The sequence below is a fragment of the Siniperca chuatsi genome, linkage group LG2, assembly GCF_020085105.1.
Source record: "Siniperca chuatsi isolate FFG_IHB_CAS linkage group LG2, ASM2008510v1, whole genome shotgun sequence".
Taxonomy (NCBI): Eukaryota; Metazoa; Chordata; class Actinopteri; order Centrarchiformes; family Sinipercidae; genus Siniperca; species Siniperca chuatsi.
This window is the reverse complement of record NC_058043.1, coordinates 8,886,492-8,903,755: the sequence shown is the minus strand read 5'-3', so window position 1 is coordinate 8,903,755 and position 17,264 is coordinate 8,886,492. Positions and strand designations below refer to the sequence as shown.

The following is a 17,264-nucleotide window of genomic DNA, read 5'->3' as shown; positions in this document are numbered from 1 at the left end:
GTGTGTAGTTTGGCGATGTGTTGCAGGGCAGCGTCCATCCCCGAGGCTCAGGACCTTTCACGCTCCTCCTCCAATGCCAGCAGCTTTGCCAGCGTAGTGGAGGAACACGAGAACGAGCACGAGGCAGAGGAGGAGTACGACACTGGACTGGTGGGTGGAGACAGGCAGAGTCGTAACACATAAAAGTAGCGGGCAGCTACTCACAGCTGATGCCATATTTGTGGTTGCATTAACATTTGTCTCACCTTTACTGTGGGGGAAAATAATCTACTTGTTTGCTGTTACCTAAACAATTGAAACAAAGGATGTGAGAAGGTTTCAGGGATTTCACTATACCCCAGTAATGACAGGTCTCAAAATGTATTGCATAGTAATATACTGTATATCAATGTGTTTATCCATTTCTTTCACTTGCACCATTTTGCATCTAAAAAAAGAGACCAAAAAGGCTAATACAAATACAGTAACGAAGTAGAGCTGTGGTTATGATTATGCTGTCTGCTTGTCCTTGTTATACATTGTTGGTTTAAAAAAAGGGAAATATTTCTAACTGTCTTTACCGCTCCTATAGGAAAGTGTGTCTTGTGTTACGCCCCTCAAGAGAGACTCATTTGTGTACAGCTCTGCGGTGGAGCACAGTGCGTGCAGTACCAGCCAGGGAAGTTTTCCAGGTGAGTTTAGGAGAAAGGGGCTCATATTACTGGGTCAGTGATAGCCTGAAGGTGTGAGAAGCAGGCAAGATACCAAAGGCCAACTGTTTCACATATCCAGAGTATCTGGGGAAACTCTAGATGGGGCAGATGTAAGAATAACATGCTCTGCTTCCTGAGCAATTAATATCAGAGCACTCTTGAGTGATGAACTTCACCTCAGCTACACCAGTGGCGCTCAATGCCAACAACAGAAGGCCCAGTCTGTGTAACTTAACAAACTCTTCTTAAATTAATGAAGTTTACTATGCCTGAAATGTACAGCATTGCAAACATATCTGTTATGCTGCACATTCAGTTTTTTTTCACTAATGATTCACTCTGAACTATTAATCTTTTGCATGCTTATCCTTTTTCGACTAGAACAGCTGGGAGCATTATATACTTGAGTTTATTAACCATGACAGCCATGCATCTGTTGCCTCCCTCCCAGCAGCTTCTCATCTTCAGCAGCAACTGGACGGAGTGAAGACATCAGAGCCAAAAGGGACAGACAGCCAGTCCAAGACGGAGCGCCCCTCGCAGGAGCACAAGTTCTCATCGGTGAGACAAACTTCTTGTCATCAGTCATTAGGTTACACTCTGATGGTTTTACTCCATGTTTTACAAAGTCACTAGAAATAATGTTCCCTCTGATTAATTGTTTAAGTCATTTATTGAGTAGAAAGACCAAATAGTCACTACTTCCATTTTTTTTCTGTTTTATGTGATGTCTTTGGGTTTTGAAGATGTCACCTTGAGTGCTGGGAAATTGTGATGAGTCAGTTTTTACTATTGTGTGACATTTTATAGACTAAAATACATCAACAAGAGTCTACAGCCATGCTAGCACCTCTGTGAGGCTGTACTCAAGCACAGTGGTGCTTTGAGCTAAATGTTAATGTTGACCATGTTCACCATCTTAGATTAGTATGTTAGCATGCTAACATGAAGTAATTAGCACTAAACACAACACAAAATGTAACTACTACAGCTACTACAAGTACAGCTGAGGCTGCTGGTAATGTCATTAATATTATAAAGAGTACAGTCTAGACCTGCTCTATAAGAAAAGTGTAATGAGATAACTTCTGTTATGAATTGCCGCTATATAAATTGAAATTGAATTAGTTTTGCAGGTATTTGGTCATAAACCAAAGTATTTGACAAATGAAAATTTTGACCTGATGATGGCGCTAGATGAAAAGTTAAGGGATCACCAAAGTTATTACAATTCATCCTGAGGGGAACATAAATGACTGTGACAAATTTCATGGCAATCCATCGAGTAGTTGTCATGACGCTTTACACCATACCACAAATGTGAATTTCCTGGTGGCGCTAGAGGAAAAGTCAGGGGATCACCAAAGTCAATAGAATACTTCTTCTGGGGAGGATGATTGTCTATAAAAAATGCCATTGTAAGTCATCCAATAGTTGTTGAGATATTTCATTCTGGTGTGGACCAAAGTGGTGGATTGACTGACAGACCGAGATTGCCATCCATAGAGCCATGCCACTAGCATGACTAAAAACAGAATAGACAGATTCATCAATAATGAAAATGATCAGTAGTTGTCGCCCTATTCTGATGTTTTGTATTGTTTTCAGGTCTTCTGTTGTATTTGTCGATATTAACTGTGCCATCATCTCTCTGTCTGTTTTCAGAACTGTTAGCCACACTCCTCTGATCACTACATCAACATCCATTTTCAGGTTGGACATAATGTTGGGGTTACTTAATGACTGTATGACTATAAAGATTGTTTTTTCTTTTGTTCATTTGTTTTCAATTCAATCACTTCTCCTCACATTTTAACCCCTCATTCACCTGCTTCTCCACCTCTCCTTTGTCTCAGCATTCCCATAAGAGGCATCTTTTGCCACAAACAAGCCAAGGGCATGTGAACTCCACCACTGACGCAGACAAGGAGTAGAGTTAGAAGCCAGATCAAGAGACTGACAGATCTTCTTTTGTATGTTTGGCATGGATCTGCTGCCTGTCATGACAGACACCCAGCTCCATGGACATGTACCTACCTGTCGCCCTCATTCCAGCTCTATGTGGAACCCCTTGAATGCTCAAGGCAAAGGAAACACACCCATGCAGTATACCTACTGACTGTCATCTGGTGTCATCAGGTGGTTTAGCAGAATAAGTCTCGCTGCCTGCTCATTCTTCAGGCCAGTAAGCTCTGAAACCTGATTGTTACTGTAAACACTACAGATCAGGATTTGAACGGAGGTTTAATCTTGTGACTGAAAGAGTGTTGAAAGAAATAGAGACCGATCAAACAACTGGTGAAACAGTGGGTCTATAGAGAGGAGAGTTGCACTGGAGAGGAAAATGTTTTTTTTATGTCAACCACACATCCCACTGTGATATTGTACATGGGTTTAACTTTGATGTACCGGGTGTGTGGCTGTCTGTCAGGCCACTTTTTGTGTTTTATTGATGATCTATTCTTCTTTGTTCTGAGTATTCTGCAGTGGATATTTGTCGTGTTTGATGACAGCTTTCAGTAAATCTGTCATGTTTTTGATGGAGGGTACTTCTGTGATGCTGTTGTTGGTGGCAGTAATATCACCAGTCACCTTCCTCCTAGGAGCGTGAAGGGTGAAATATATGTATCTGCAATTTTTAAATTCAAAATTTTATTGTACCACAGTAAGTCTGTAGAGAAACAGAAATATTTTAACATAACTGTAGACTCTATTGATACTATATAATAAGAGTAAAATGCATAATTACTGTAGTGCCCCAACCAGCAACATGCATCCTCAATCCACACTTCAAGGTAGTACTGTTTAGACCTTTGTCTCCAAATACTCTTTGTCACACACCACTTGTTGATTTGATGTCTGTGTACAGGTGTGTGTATACAACAGTACTGTGCATGATGTAAATCTGCTTGCCAAAAACCTCTCCTCTGTACATTGGTGCCATGCTTGACATAGGTGTTGTCCCTGTGATCTGTGTTTTATTGAAAACCAGCCAACATCTCCAGATGCAGTGCACATTGCTGATAGAGAGCCAAATGCCACAGTTTTCCTACTTTATTTGTAAAGTGTAATATATGTACGTGACCTAAGCACTACGTTTTGCGTTATTTCGAAATACTGACCTTTTGAAAAATATGATTTGTTGCTGAATAAGACTGTGACTCGTCTTGAAGTTGCCTTCTTTAATGATTGTGTCACGTGAGCTGCTTGGAAGGAGGGTCATATTTAAAGGCACTGCGTTGCCAGCTGGCTTGAATGTAAAACTAGGCAGGTATGTATTTATTTGTACATATCTGTTCTAATGAATGGTGATACTGTGTTGAATTCTGACCACAGTAAACTTGTGTCTGAAACACCTCACCTCTCCTGAGCGGAGAAGCTTTTTCCTGTCTTCAGTTTGTTATGAAGGAAAGAACTGATACATGGATTTGTTTTATTTCAGTGATATGAGTGAAGCGGACATGAGATGTATTGTCTACAGTGAATTAATGACAGCATTTACACTTTGTGAAAGTACAATAGAGTTAAGACACTGGACCAAATGCAACACAGCTGTTTATACCTACAAATCACTCAGAACAAAGTAACATTTTGCATTTGACTATACTGAAATATGGCATAGAAAAAATTACAGAGAGAATTTTTCTGTAACAATTACACATTTGTTTATTACAGCCTTTTAAATTGATTTATGATGATTTCAAATGATTTTCTTCTTGACTTTGGAAATGCTTGAGTAGATAAAGTTCGCCCTCTTGTGGCTCTGTATTATTATAGCATATCACTATGTGGTACCATTCATCTAACTATGCTTGCACTGTATGCCAACGGCAGGTCCAAACCTCAACATGATTGGGAGTGAATCTTCTATGTGCTTGATTCAAATGATTGTATTTTCTGTTCTTGTCAACAGTCTGCTTAAGCCCTTGTTCAAAAGATTTGTTTGTAAATATTGCTTTTCATCCTTTTTGTAAATAAAGCCAACAAAAATGTTTAATAAAGATGAAGATGCGTACAATAGATCATAACCCCTGGGGTAATTCTTCCTACATAAATGTTGATGGTTACGGTGCAAGTATTTTGTTAAAAAAATGAGGCATACGTGGCACCCCTGGTAGAGTGCATACCATTATTAAGGCTGAGTCATAACTGCAGTTACCTTTGCTGCACATCATCCCCGCTCTCTCTCCCCTGCCTTTCCTGTCTCTCTCTACTGTGACTCCAACAAAGCAAAAATGTCAGAAAAATTATCTTAAAGAAACATTATTTGGAAAAACGTGGCATGTATTCCAAAATGATTGATAACACAATTAAACATTTCATGATTTTAAGACATAGAGACTTTTAAGGCTTTGACAAGAAAAACATCTCTTCCAACTTAAAGCTAACTCAAGGTGCTATTGTTGTCTTAAACAGTCAAGTATTTTGAAAACAACCCTCTTTTTGCTTCTCTAACCCATCTCCATCCATTGTTAAATTCTCATTCACATCTCCAGGTTCCACCACTTGAAGTCAAACGGTTGCCTGCGGACATTGGAGCCACAGTGCACCTCTCCCAGCAGTTTGTGGTAGGAGGCGAAGTCATCGATGAATGTGCAGCTGAGGCCCAGGCCCTCCATTAGGGAGCACATCTCAGCCTCCAGGGCACAGCGTCCATTCACCTTGGGGCCAAAGGGCTTCGGGATGCCGAGGTTTTTCCCCAAGACAATCATGTTCACCTGGAAACAGATGGGATGAGACTCACAGTTGTGCTATCAGCTCCTAGATTTACTTACATCGTATTTCTAACTGAGTGCTTTAATGCCTCTAAAATTGGAAAAAAAACATTGGAAATTTATCACAGATTTCTGAACACACCATGTCAGGGTAGTAAGCCACTGCTCTGTACTGCTCCTTCTCCTCCTCCACCACTAACTTGAAGAGTATTGGCAGGTCGATGATGTCCTCATCATCCAGGCCTAGCTCTTTCTTCAGTACATCCCTATTCCAGTCGATGCAGCTCTGGGAGGGAGCAGGCGGTAAAAAAGACATCATCCATTACATATACAGTACAATACACACTACAGACACTATAAAGTTTTTAAAACTCATTTTTGCTCATTACATTCTGTCTTGTTCTGACTCTTATGGCAATTCTTAAAACCAATGTTACAAAGTGTCACAAAATAAGCAATAAAAACAAAACAAACAGTAAAAACAAACCGAACAATGTACCCGTATGGCACAAGATAAAGACAAGGTTTGGGCTACTTTTGCTGCAAACAAAAAGTACACTATGTGGCCAAAAGTATGTGGACACTCTTGCTACTTAGTAGGCTAGCGTATCAGTCATCCACAATCTTAAAGGAGTCTATGTTGCCCCATCTCCTCCTATTGTTGTACCAGAGCATTATTCGGTGCTTCTTTAACATGTTATCTGTTACTAAGTGTGCCAAACTCACACACATAACCAACACCGCTGCCAGGATAATTGGTCTCGCCACACCCAACCTCGCAGAGCTAAACAATGAGGCCATTAACACACATGACTGAGATCAGCAATGCCAAATGTCGGCTGGGGTGGTGTAAAGCAGACCTATTGGACTCAAGAGCAGTGGAAACATGTTATCTGAAGTGATGAATCATTCTTCACTACCTAGCTTTCTGATGGATGAATTGTAGTTTGGCTGTATGCCTGTATGTTGCCTGAATACATGGTGCCAACTGTAAAGTTTGGTGGTAGAGGAATAATGGTCTGGGGCTGTTTATCATGATTTATGCTTAGCCCCTTAGTTCCAAAGATGGGAAATGTTAATGCCACAGCACCCTGACCTACCCACATCCAACACCTTTGGGATGAACTGAAATGCTGACAGTGTGCCAAGTCTTATCGGCCAACATCAGTGCCCACTCACACTAATGCTCTTGTGGCTGAATGGGAGCAAATCCCTGCAGCCAGGTTCCAAAATCCTGTGGAAAGCCTTTACATAGGGAGGAGGCTGTTATAGCAGCATATTAACAAGCATAGTTTTGGAATAAGATATTCAACAATAAGATAAATGTAATGTCTGGCTGTCCACATACTTTTGACCACACAGTGAAGATTACAGTACATTCCCAACAGGAAGCCAATTTTATGTTTGGACATTCACACAATGAACTATGGTTTCATCATCCTTTCTGGTCTTGAGTCTAACCTTATAATCCCACTCACCTGCACGTAGTTATTTTCATCTTGGAGACTGCCATCATTAAGAATCTCATCAATTGTGATTGGTTTTTCATCTTTCAGGCCTTTTTGGAAGTGATTTACAGAGTGAGTGTTAAGTATATGATGAGTTTGTTCATTGCTAAGATGCACGTTGTACACTAGATTTTCCACAGAATATATTTTTAAAGAGAGGCTTACCCTCAAACAGTTTGGCTTGTCCGTGTCCATCATTCTGTAAGCCTCTGAATAGTTTGTAGCCTGCGTCTGGGCTGGCCAGCAGCAGCCGGAAGCCCTGTGCACAGAAACACAAGAGACAAAGATAACACTGGCTGTCTCATATCCTGAGAGTTTATACAATCCCATAATGTACGTAACAGTATGTCAGTATCAACCAGTAACAGGTAGCAGCTTCCTGTCTTCTAACTATTTCATATTTCAGTTCAGCAGATTAATGGTTTCTTTTTAAAAGGGAATATTTACCTTTCTGTCGGGTGCAGGAACAAAAGTCAGGAATTCATCTACGTGGCCGACAAGGAGCCAGTCAGAAAATAAGGCGATGGGCTCCTGAACCTTCTGAGCCCTCAAGAAGTCTTGAACTACTTTGGTCATGTTCCGTCCTTTAGTTGCCCTTAAAGAAAGAGAGAGATGCAAGTATGTTCACATCTTCTGCCACATGTTCTGTTTACTGTGCTGCCCTACAACAATAAACTAGATGTGTTAATCATATGAAGAGCTTCTCATACACAAATTATTCATATTCTTCGTAAATCAGGGGACTCATCTCTGGATCTGTTGCACACTCACGTAGGGAAGGCCACTCCAATGATGATTCTGCCCAGGGGGTACTTTTTTCCATTCACAGTGACGGGAGGACTAACCTCCAGATTACCGAATGAGTCCAGACTGCTCACATCTTTTCTCTGGGCCACCCTCGTCACATAGCCAAAGTCGGGGCCCTGAGGACATGAATGTGATTAAAAATTCCCTCCATGTTTCAAGACATATGAAAATACTGAATTATGAAAACAACAATTTGTGTCTGAGGTTTTCCTGCAAAATCAAATCAAATCAATTCAAATCAGAGTTAAAATGCTTAAAATTAGATTTATTCTATCTCCCTAATTGAAAGAAAGTCCAGAATCTATGACTACGCAAATATTTTTTATTTCAAAAGTTTAACTGTTGGAAGCAAGATGTCTCCTATTACACTAAAATTTATTTTTTTCAGTGTATGTGCACTGAAAGTTTCAAGTTCCCACATCACACTTGCTTAAGTTGGATATTGAACCACAACTGGTTTCCAAACTAGTTGTGATGTCACAAAATCCTGCTCTTACATACATGCCTTAAACACATATTTAAGGTAAGCACAAAGAAATGTTCCCCCTTCAGCAGATGAATGTGAAAACAGCCTTGAAGTGTTAAAATCTGCACATACATCGTTCTGCGCAGTGGAGGTCAAACTTCCAAGTGAAGTCACAATCAACAAAACACATTTTTGAGTGGAGGGGGACTTTTAAAATAAGACACAAAATCATGCCACTATCAGAACTTTTCCATTTCCAAAAGCATTTTGTATCACCAAACACTTCCTTTCAAGAGACATTAGAGTCTGTCGCTCACCAGTAGCTCATTATATGGAAAATCCTGGAGTTTTCCATCTCGAGGTGAATCCAGAACAACAGGAAACCATTGATGAGGTGAGTCAATGTAGCCAAACTCCAGCTCATCCTGAAAAATAGATATGAGTTATATTTCTGCTGTCCTTATATTTCAGCTCTTATCAGAGGTTTTTAATAACAACAATAACTTAACTGATGTTTAAAAACAAAGGAGACTTTTCTGACAGAAAATGACAGTTGAAGCTGTAATTTAAATTAAAGTGTGACACATTTAGTTTTCTTACCTGCATCCAGCGATCTCCTCTGTTCTCATACTCATGGCAAATCTTGAGCTTGTATCCGCTCTTTGCAACAAGGTTCCTCATTCCTTTAAGGAACTGGTAGTTATCAGATGTGCTAAGAAGGCAACCGCAGACAGAGAGGAAGTTTTCATCAAGTAATATTTTGCAATCTTCTTTTCGTTTCAAAATGTAAATTCACCTGGCTGTAACTTCAATTTCTACCATTAACCAACATCATTATCAACATCCAAATTCAAATTATTTTGGGTGAAACAAAAAAATAAAATACATAAATAAACAAAAACAATAATGCCATGTAAAACCGCAAAGATAAAACTTAGGTACGTGGGTGTTGCTGTGACTCATCATTTACATGTGTAATAATTTAAAAATGAAGGGGATGTGTAACACTGTAACATTCTGTTGCCACATCTATTGTCACCATCATCTTTATTATTTATCAGTCTGCTCTTACCTGCAGACAAACACCTCTACAGGCTGGAGGGTGTTGGGTGTCATGATCCACGGTGCCACTCTGAACACGACTTTGTCTGTGAAAATAGGCGTCTCAGGGAGACCCTGTCAAAACATGAGAGGCTGCTGAGTCCTGCCAGCTAAACCAAATAAACTCAAATTCACAAGTAATTGGACTAAAGAAAAATCTAATCTAAGAAAAATTTAATCCAAAATTGACCTAACGTTTGTGTTTTAGTAAACAAGCTCAGTTATGCTGTTATTGAGCACGAAAGTTCATTCTTGCTCTTGTCACCTTGGAAATAGTGGAAATTATAGATTTGACCAAAAAATCTTATCTCAAGGTCCACCTACTAGCTTTGTTGGGAGCTTTCAGGAAGACTGAGATGCAGTTGAAAACTGAAAAATAAACTATTAAGTAGACCTTGAGTTATAATGTTTATCAAACTATATCGTTTTTACAATTTCATCACAGACAGTTTTACATATTATTTAGAGTAAATAATTAAACAACATAAGATCTGTTGCAGATCTTACCTCACAGATGGGCTCCAACAGACTGAGGTTGATGGTGATGAGCCCATCGAAGTCTTTGTCAGGAAACCTGAGGCCCTCCACATAAAAGTTCATCTCTGCTACGCCTCCGAGGTAAGGCACTTCCTGGGACAAGACCTCACTACTCAGGACCAGTGGATATTCCTTCACAAAGTAGTTATAGAAGAGTTTCTCTGCTGAAGTAAGAACAACAAAAAGGGTTAAAATACTGAGGTGCTTAATTGGGAAAAAATAAATAAATAACATTAGTAGAAATGGTTTAAAGATAACAGATCAAAACAGCACAGTGCCTTAGCTAGCCAGCTGAATTACATGCACATTACATCATCTGTTCTGGGGCTTTCTCCCCCCTCATCTTTACTCACGCAGGGTATTATTCACCACTTCAGAGGATCTGGACTTGAAGACTCTGACACTCTCTGCGTCTCCCTGAGAGATGTGCATGGTGAGCTTGTAGCCCTCTGGGAGCTTGGCTGGGCCTCTGGTCCGCAACACCATGACAGACATGTCCTTCAGATCTGTACATCCACAAAGAGTCCTGTTAATGTTGTTCAGGTGTGTCGTTCAATCCTAGATACCATAGATTTGAAATGTACATGTAACAGATAGATGACATAAATGTTCTTGAGTGATTTTAACTCTGAAGCTAAATATTACTGTCAATATGGGGTAATATTTATGATAACTTTAGGGAAGTACATATGCACACATAATAAATGTGTTTTCAGCTCAGCTCTCCTGGCTTGTCTACTACAAAGTAATTAGAGAGGCCTACTTTATCAACCTGCCCTCTACATTCACACAGAGGTCTCTAGATTTGTAGTTTTATCAAACTGATTTACCATATCACCACTTTAATCTGCTGACTTTGCAAAAGCAAATATGAGCGGCCTTTTAATCCAGACAACAGCGGTGAAAAAACTAATGGTGCAGAGGGAAGAGAGAACGTGAAAGAGAGAATTCAGTGGTGAACAAGAAGCTGTACTATTTACCTGACACTTTGGAGATGTAGTTCTGCTCGCTGTCTGGTTTCTTCCAGTAGGTCCGCTCTGAGTCACAGTTGACCAATAGGATGGCTCCATGCTCGTTAGGACCCCATTTCCAGGTTCCCTAACAAGTTTTCAACAAAACAGATTTGAGTTTGATTCACAGTTTGCTGGAAAATCTAAAAGGTACAAAAAGTTTTGTGAAACAGCTTAGACTTCGACTTATCAAACTGCCGAAACACAAATAATATAGGAACAAAAACATGTTTAAACAACACAGCCACAGAACGATCTTGCCTCTGGTGGAGAAAAAAAAAATCAGATGAGAAAGAAGTTAAATAAAGTGGAAAAACTTGAAAGGTATTTGACCAGGTCCTGCTCAGGCTTGTACAGAGATACTATCTTATTCACAGTAGGCAGCAGGACACATTAAAAACAACTAAATAGGAAGCAGGAACACTTTAAAATGATCATTATGCAGCACTGAGTTTATTCCATAAACAGAATCTTTTTCAGTTTGTTACACTTGTTATTATTTATCAGAAAGTAAAAAGAAGACAATCTCCTTCATTAGGTGTCAGACTTTGCACTGCCATCTAAAACTGACACATTTGAGTTCACCTTATTACGGTTGTTTTTCTCCACAACACCGTCTCTGTCAGCATCCACATCCAGAGAGATCTCTGCGTGACAGACACATTTTTTTTATCACAGAGTGTCTTTGCATGGCCAAAATATTCCAGAAAGTGATTCATATCAAAGCTCTTGTTTTCAAAAGACTGTTGATATAAATTTCAAAATGTGAATCAACAGGATATCCAAATATAGACCGTTGTAGGAGTTGTTTGGATTTTGATGTGCATTTACCACTAATACTCTGCTGATATGCAGGCAAAAGACCAACTGAAAAGGTTAAACAAATAATTGGTTGTTATAAAAAAAATGTCTTAAGTAAAATGTGTGCTGTTTAATTCTGCTTTAACTTACCAACAGCTGTCAGGTGCAGGAGTGCTCTCCCCAAGACCTCTTTTTTCCCCCCATAGTACTGGACAGACAGCTTATAAAACAAAGGCACAAGTCATTTCTATGTACAAAATGACATATGATGATTGTGAAATCTTTAAGAAAACATGAATGCAAATTATGAGTTGTACTGTACATTGCAAAGCAAATAGCTCTTGAGCTTGGTTCAATATGGAATATCTCCTCTGGTTATTTGAAAAGCATTATAAAATAAATAAATAAATCATTAATCTAAAGAAGCAAAAAGGTACAAAGACACATATATTTCTAGTAAAAGTCTATTCTAAAGAATAAAACTCCTCCAATGACTGCAGACAATTCAGTTTAAAAGTCACAGATTTTTGTTTCAGTGGTTTGGTTTCAGCCTCTGAAAGTAATTAATATCCAATATCTGAAATGCAAATATTTTTAAATTGCTCCAAAAATACTGGCACACTGTTTCAGGGAAATTTCTTAACACTCCTAGCAAAACTAACTTCAGGTGAATACCATTTAACTGTGACTATGTTTTCACATGAACTTGAATCATGAGTGTGCATTTTCTCATCAACTAATAGCTCATTTCCTGCAACTGTTGCCATACTATCAGCACATATTGAAATCCAAAAATATGACTTGTGACTACAGTGTCATGCACTTCTGTCCTACTTTACCTTGCTATCATTTTCATATTGACTGGCACGACTCATGCTGATGAATAGCATTGAGTTTCCATTGAGAGGGATGGGCGAGAGGTGGGTAGTCTCCTGGTGCGGGGGGCTGATGCTGTACTGAACATTGGAAGTGCACTTCACAGAGAAGAACTTTGAGTTGGGTGGGGCACTCCTGAGAAGAAGGGAATCGACAGGTTTTGATGCATGTTAGGGCTGTGTTCACACAACACAATGATACTGCATTAAACACATACGTGAGTAAGTGTGCCAGTATTTGTTTATGTACAAGTGAGGGAGAGCATTGACGTACGCAGCTAAGCCACAAGCTCATATTTCCTAACAGGTGGTGAACCAAAGTAGCAGCTGTAGTCATGATAAAGTTAGTCAGTCTGTGTTCTTTATTGCTTAGACAGCAAAGCTGCAACTGTTGGTTTTATTAAAGTAATGAATTCGGGTGATGTGAGTTCACACACACATACATGATGACATGAAGTTGCAAATAGAAACTGCAGAGTATGTTAAAAGTGGTAGAATAAAGAACTAGAAAAGCAGGTGGCAAAAATTCCACCATGCCTCACTTGCAGAGTCTGACAGAATTAATAGACGCCTCCAGGCCACAAACTCCCCTTGTTTCCACAAAACCTGAAGCTTTTCGTGGTATGAGTCTCAGGTGAGGACATATTCTCCCTAAGGACCAAGACACCTGATACTCTCACACTATACTACTATTTGATCTCAGGTTTTCCATGTGTCAGCTATTTTAATGTCGGTAATGTCATGTGTTTAAGTATATGTCCACACCAAAGACAGCAATACTCACATGCCCGTATGTACTTTGAAAGATTTATCGGTGGCTGCAGTTACTCCGCCTGTCCACACTGGCTGTGAAGAGATCCTTTCCTAATGTGATTCCAATGTAAGTGATGGGGGATAAAATTAATTCTCGAGGCGTCAGCAGTCTGACTTTGCCAAACCAAGTGAGTATGTTCCAAAATAACTGTCTTTTTATTATAAAATCCCCTCTTTGTGTTACTACCCTTCCAACGCAGCTCAGCAAGAAAACACTGTCCACAGAATCTCAAAAAGGGAATTTGTACTAAACAGATTGTTACTTTTGAAGATATCCACTTCATTTTACTAACTTGAACTGCTGAAACCTCATTTTAGCTTCAGCTGAACTTTGAATGCATTTTGCACGGACCAAGGAAGAGAAACAGCAGGTTTTGACGCATGTTAGGACTGTAGGGATTTTGTCCCCCACCACTTAGACTGGAAACACATTAGGATGAGATCTCTTCACGGCCAATATGGACAGGGGGAATGATTACAGCCACCAATAACTCTTTCAATAGTGAGCATTGCTTTTAAATAGACTTGAAAAAGGTGAACCTATTCTTTAATATTTAAAAACAGGGGGCCTTTACATGACATACCTTTCAAATGACATCAGACTTTGATGTCTTTTGGACAACAAAGTCTTTTGGACAACAAAGTCTCTCCTGTTGGACAGTAACAACAGAGGACTGTTGATTCTCTCCACTGTACAAAACAAAGAACAGTGAGGTCCGCCATCACCAGGATCGGCATGCAAATGATATCCTCCCCACAGCTCTGCTGATGTGGGTTAACAATGGAATTCTTATACACTTTGTTTCCAATTTATTAGGTACAAGTACAAATGCTGTCTAATACAACAAAGCAGTAATTCTTGCTTCGTGGAGGTTATAATGTTCTGTTTTTGTTGAAAATGTTTTAAAGAGTCACTGATTCAACTTTATGAAGATGGAGGATGTAGTTTGTGGTGCTGTTGAACTGTTTTACATTATCCTGAGTGGTGTTTCTAATATTTAGTCTACTCATATTGATATAAATGGGGTGGAATAATTAATTTAACAGCACTATACCTGTAGCTGCCAAAATTAAGTTGAATCTACACCTCCCTAAAAAAGTTTCAACAAAAACTAAACATTATAAACTTTATGAAGGTAGGATTTATTGAAGGACTGTTGTATTACACCGTATTAGCTTAAATTAGGTATACCTAATAAACTGGCAACTAAGAGTATGTTTCATGAAAATGGGGATTTTTTTAAAAGTAAATCAATAGATCGAATCTAAACTTTTAGCTCTGAACGCTGAACTGTTAAACTGGTTGTCTATTGAGGAAACATACACTAGACTTATGCTGTCTGTCGCAAACAGCAGTGGTAGCCAAGGTATTAGAAAGAATAGAAGAGAATATTTTCAGAAGAGAAATATCTCCGGAATATAATAGGACACACTTTAAGAGACACTCTAAGTAAACTCCCCAAAATCCCCAAACAATTTGCAAACGCATACAGTCCAGATGAATCATTGTGTGTATGAGTGTGTGCGCACTGCAAATGACAAGAGCCTCAAGTTACCTGTTCAGGTTCACATTAAGCTCCGAGCCGACCACGCATAAAACGCTTGTAGTTTTGTCATAATCGACTCTGAGAGTCCGGGGGTGAATCATGGCTGCGGTCATGCCCCAGCGTGCGAAGCAGACAAACTGGTATTTCCAGTAAATGCCCTACAGTTGTTCCGTTGGCAGGAAGCGAAAACGAAATAGTCTTGCACACTGACATGGGCTGTGAGCAGCAAGCGATAATAAAGGCTGCAGGTAGTGAAGGTTAAGCCTCTGTGTTCGCTCATTGGTCAGCCAACTGCCAACCCCCCGCCCATGTCACCTATCTCTCTTTCTCCTCTGTCGCTTGGCCGTCGCTCTCTCTTTAGCCATCCCCTTTGTATTGCCTTAGGTCTTTTGTATTTAGACCTATTTATTTAGAGACACGGTTCGCATTTACAACCGTCATAGTAAAAAAAAAAAAAGGTTGGCACATGTATTAATAATGCAGCCTAAATAAAAATACCGTGTGCTTTGTAGTAGTTTTTGTCTTTCACATAACGATATTACAAAAATATAACGGTGATAGGCCTATTTGTTATCTATAAGGCACGCATGCGCAGCGGTGAAGAGCCACACACTATTTTTTTCCCATAGGGTTTTCTCCATGGGATACTTAAAAGTAACAATCTCGAAGATTTTCATTTAAATAAATGTCTGTTAAGTCACTATCTATCGCCGAATGAGGTAACGCAATGGCGATTGAGCCGATGGCCCACAAATGAAAGTATTGCAATATTTATATGGGCTGTGTACAGGGGTGGGTAGGGTAGTAGCCTAACTCCTTACAAGTAACGCAAATAAGTAAAAAAAAGTAGGCTAGTTTTTTGTTATTTTTTAGGAACGGTAACTTTTCACGTCCCTTTTTAAACTGTACTTTTACTTTTTACTCGAGTAGTCACTGCAATAATAATATATTTGCAAGGGATTGAGGAAATGATTCAAAACTTTATTGTGTCGGATATTACATGTGGCTTGAATAACAAATGATGTAGCCTATCTTTTGGAAGTTATAATGATCCCTTGTTTGACTATTGGTTTGATCTGTTTATTGAACGGTGAGAAACCTCAGGCCCACAGTGATTACCATATGTTTTGTAATGGTTTTGATGATTGTTATTCGGAATGTCCGACTGATTGATACGCTTCATGTGAAAGTGTATAGAGGTTCAGTGCACAGCAATGACTGATTTTGAGGTTATATGTGATTCCATTCCGAGTGAAGTCACAGTGATTGGCGATTGCATTCACCTGTTGACTTACCTGGCATCCTTAAGGGATTGTATCCCATGCATTTGTACACATTGATGAAGGTGATGAACGCCGGATGGCAGAAAACGTTGAGAGAGACGATCAAGTAAACTTACTGAATGATATATTTCTGAGTGCGACCCTCTCTTCTTTTTACTGCTGCAGCTTCACATTAAAAGCATTTAACTGGCGAAACACGAGTTGACTTTTATTATGAAGTAGTCACAGGAAATGCAATGTGTTTGTCAGTGAACGTAGCACTCATCAAAACAACAGTCAGTTTTCCGGCATTTTTTGACAGCGGATCAGCTGGAAATATTGCAGGGAGTAATAAGGAGCAGCCACTGTGGACTGTTAGATGGAGAGCTGCAGGCGACAGGCTTCACACCTCCAACTTCGAGCAGAACATTATATTGTGCCAACTTCTCCGCGAGGTAACTACAGGTGTCGCCAAAGCAACCAGGACTGAAATCTTAAGGAGTACAACTGTAATGTCTCCAAGGCTGCACGGCAGTAGAATTAAAGTAAATTAAGGCAAACAACTCGATCTGAAACTGATAAACCTCCTCAGCAACATTAATAACATGCAACATGTAGGTTATGTATTTTGCATGGCGTTTGTGTTCACGGTCTCTTACCTGTTCAGGTTAGCTTACCTGTTCAGGTTTGCCTTCAAAGAGGTGCCAAGAACGTAAATGGCACTCTGCGGATTTTCTGTGCCCAGACGACATGTCCGATTATATTCTGAGGTCACTTTTCTCCTCTTGAGTAAGAAAGCAGGTTTGTCGGTTTGGGAAACTTCTTGAAACATGGTTGGTTGTGGTTTGCCTCAGACTGATGACTGATGAAGGACGTATGGAGCGGTAGCCTCTTATTCCTGGAATGTGTTAGGCTATTTGAGACAGGAGAGACAACCCCCGCTGATGAGTAGAGGCACGTATTTGCATTTTTGGCAGCAAATGGCAAAGAAAAAACACACTGTGTAAAATCCTGGGATTAATTCTCTGAACGGTGCGACTGCTGATTGGACAGGTGAGGCTTCTGTTCTGCAGCACAGCGTTTCTTATTATTCAAAGGAAAATGGTGCTGGAAAGCATTTGCCCACCGAC

General features: G+C 39.7%; 2 protein-coding genes across 22 annotated transcripts in view; one reads left to right on the top strand and one right to left on the bottom strand.

The window, feature by feature from the left end:
• rap1gapb (RAP1 GTPase activating protein b) overlaps positions 1–4,712 on the top strand; it is a 98,594-nt gene extending 93,882 nt beyond the window's left edge. For 15 of the 18 annotated variants that reach the window (XM_044212144.1, XM_044212153.1, XM_044212084.1 and 12 more), the window contains 4 exons: positions 9–150; positions 572–671; positions 1,144–1,253; positions 2,549–4,712. In XM_044212144.1, coding sequence (XP_044068079.1) covers positions 9–150; positions 572–671; positions 1,144–1,253; positions 2,549–2,626 — 430 coding nt within the window. In that variant the 3' untranslated portion in view covers positions 2,627–4,712. Of the gene's footprint in view, positions 1–8; positions 151–571; positions 672–1,143; positions 1,254–2,357; positions 2,406–2,548 lie in introns of all 18 variants that reach the window. The other 3 variants (XM_044212066.1, XM_044212056.1, XM_044212050.1) reach the window with 3 other exon arrangements.
• On the bottom strand, positions 4,112–17,097 carry padi2 (peptidyl arginine deiminase, type II). Of its 4 annotated transcripts, none has more exons than XM_044212217.1 (16): positions 16,812–17,097; positions 12,477–12,648; positions 11,788–11,857; positions 11,422–11,483; positions 10,807–10,924; positions 10,180–10,332; positions 9,797–9,987; positions 9,261–9,364; positions 8,789–8,900; positions 8,506–8,613; positions 7,687–7,838; positions 7,363–7,510; positions 7,081–7,174; positions 6,886–6,965; positions 5,550–5,693; positions 4,112–5,410 (listed from the first exon to the last, which is right to left on the bottom strand). In XM_044212217.1, exons 1-16 carry the CDS (start codon positions 16,964–16,966, stop codon positions 5,177–5,179), a joined length of 2,097 nt encoding a protein of 698 aa, XP_044068152.1. In that variant the 5' UTR covers positions 16,967–17,097; the 3' UTR covers positions 4,112–5,176. The 4 variants fall into 4 exon arrangements, with proteins under 4 accessions (XP_044068152.1, XP_044068144.1, XP_044068172.1 ...); XM_044212209.1 differs by having other exon boundaries at positions 9,797–9,990; positions 16,812–17,091; XM_044212237.1 differs by lacking the exon at positions 16,812–17,097 and adding an exon at positions 14,882–15,108.
• Positions 17,098–17,264: the final 167 nt, after the last annotated feature.

Coding starts and splice junctions, on each gene's coding strand:
- padi2 (XM_044212209.1), bottom strand. CDS start 16,966: ATGTTTCAAGAAGTTTCCCAAACCGACAAACCTGCTTTCTTACTCAAG. Junction 11,858..12,476: donor AATATGAAAATGATAGCAAG/GTAAAGTAGGAC, acceptor TTGTTTTATAAG/CTGTCTGTCCAGTACTATGG. Junction 6,966..7,080: donor ACAAGCCAAACTGTTTGAGG/GTAAGCCTCTCT, acceptor ACTTCCAAAAAG/GCCTGAAAGATGAAAAACCA.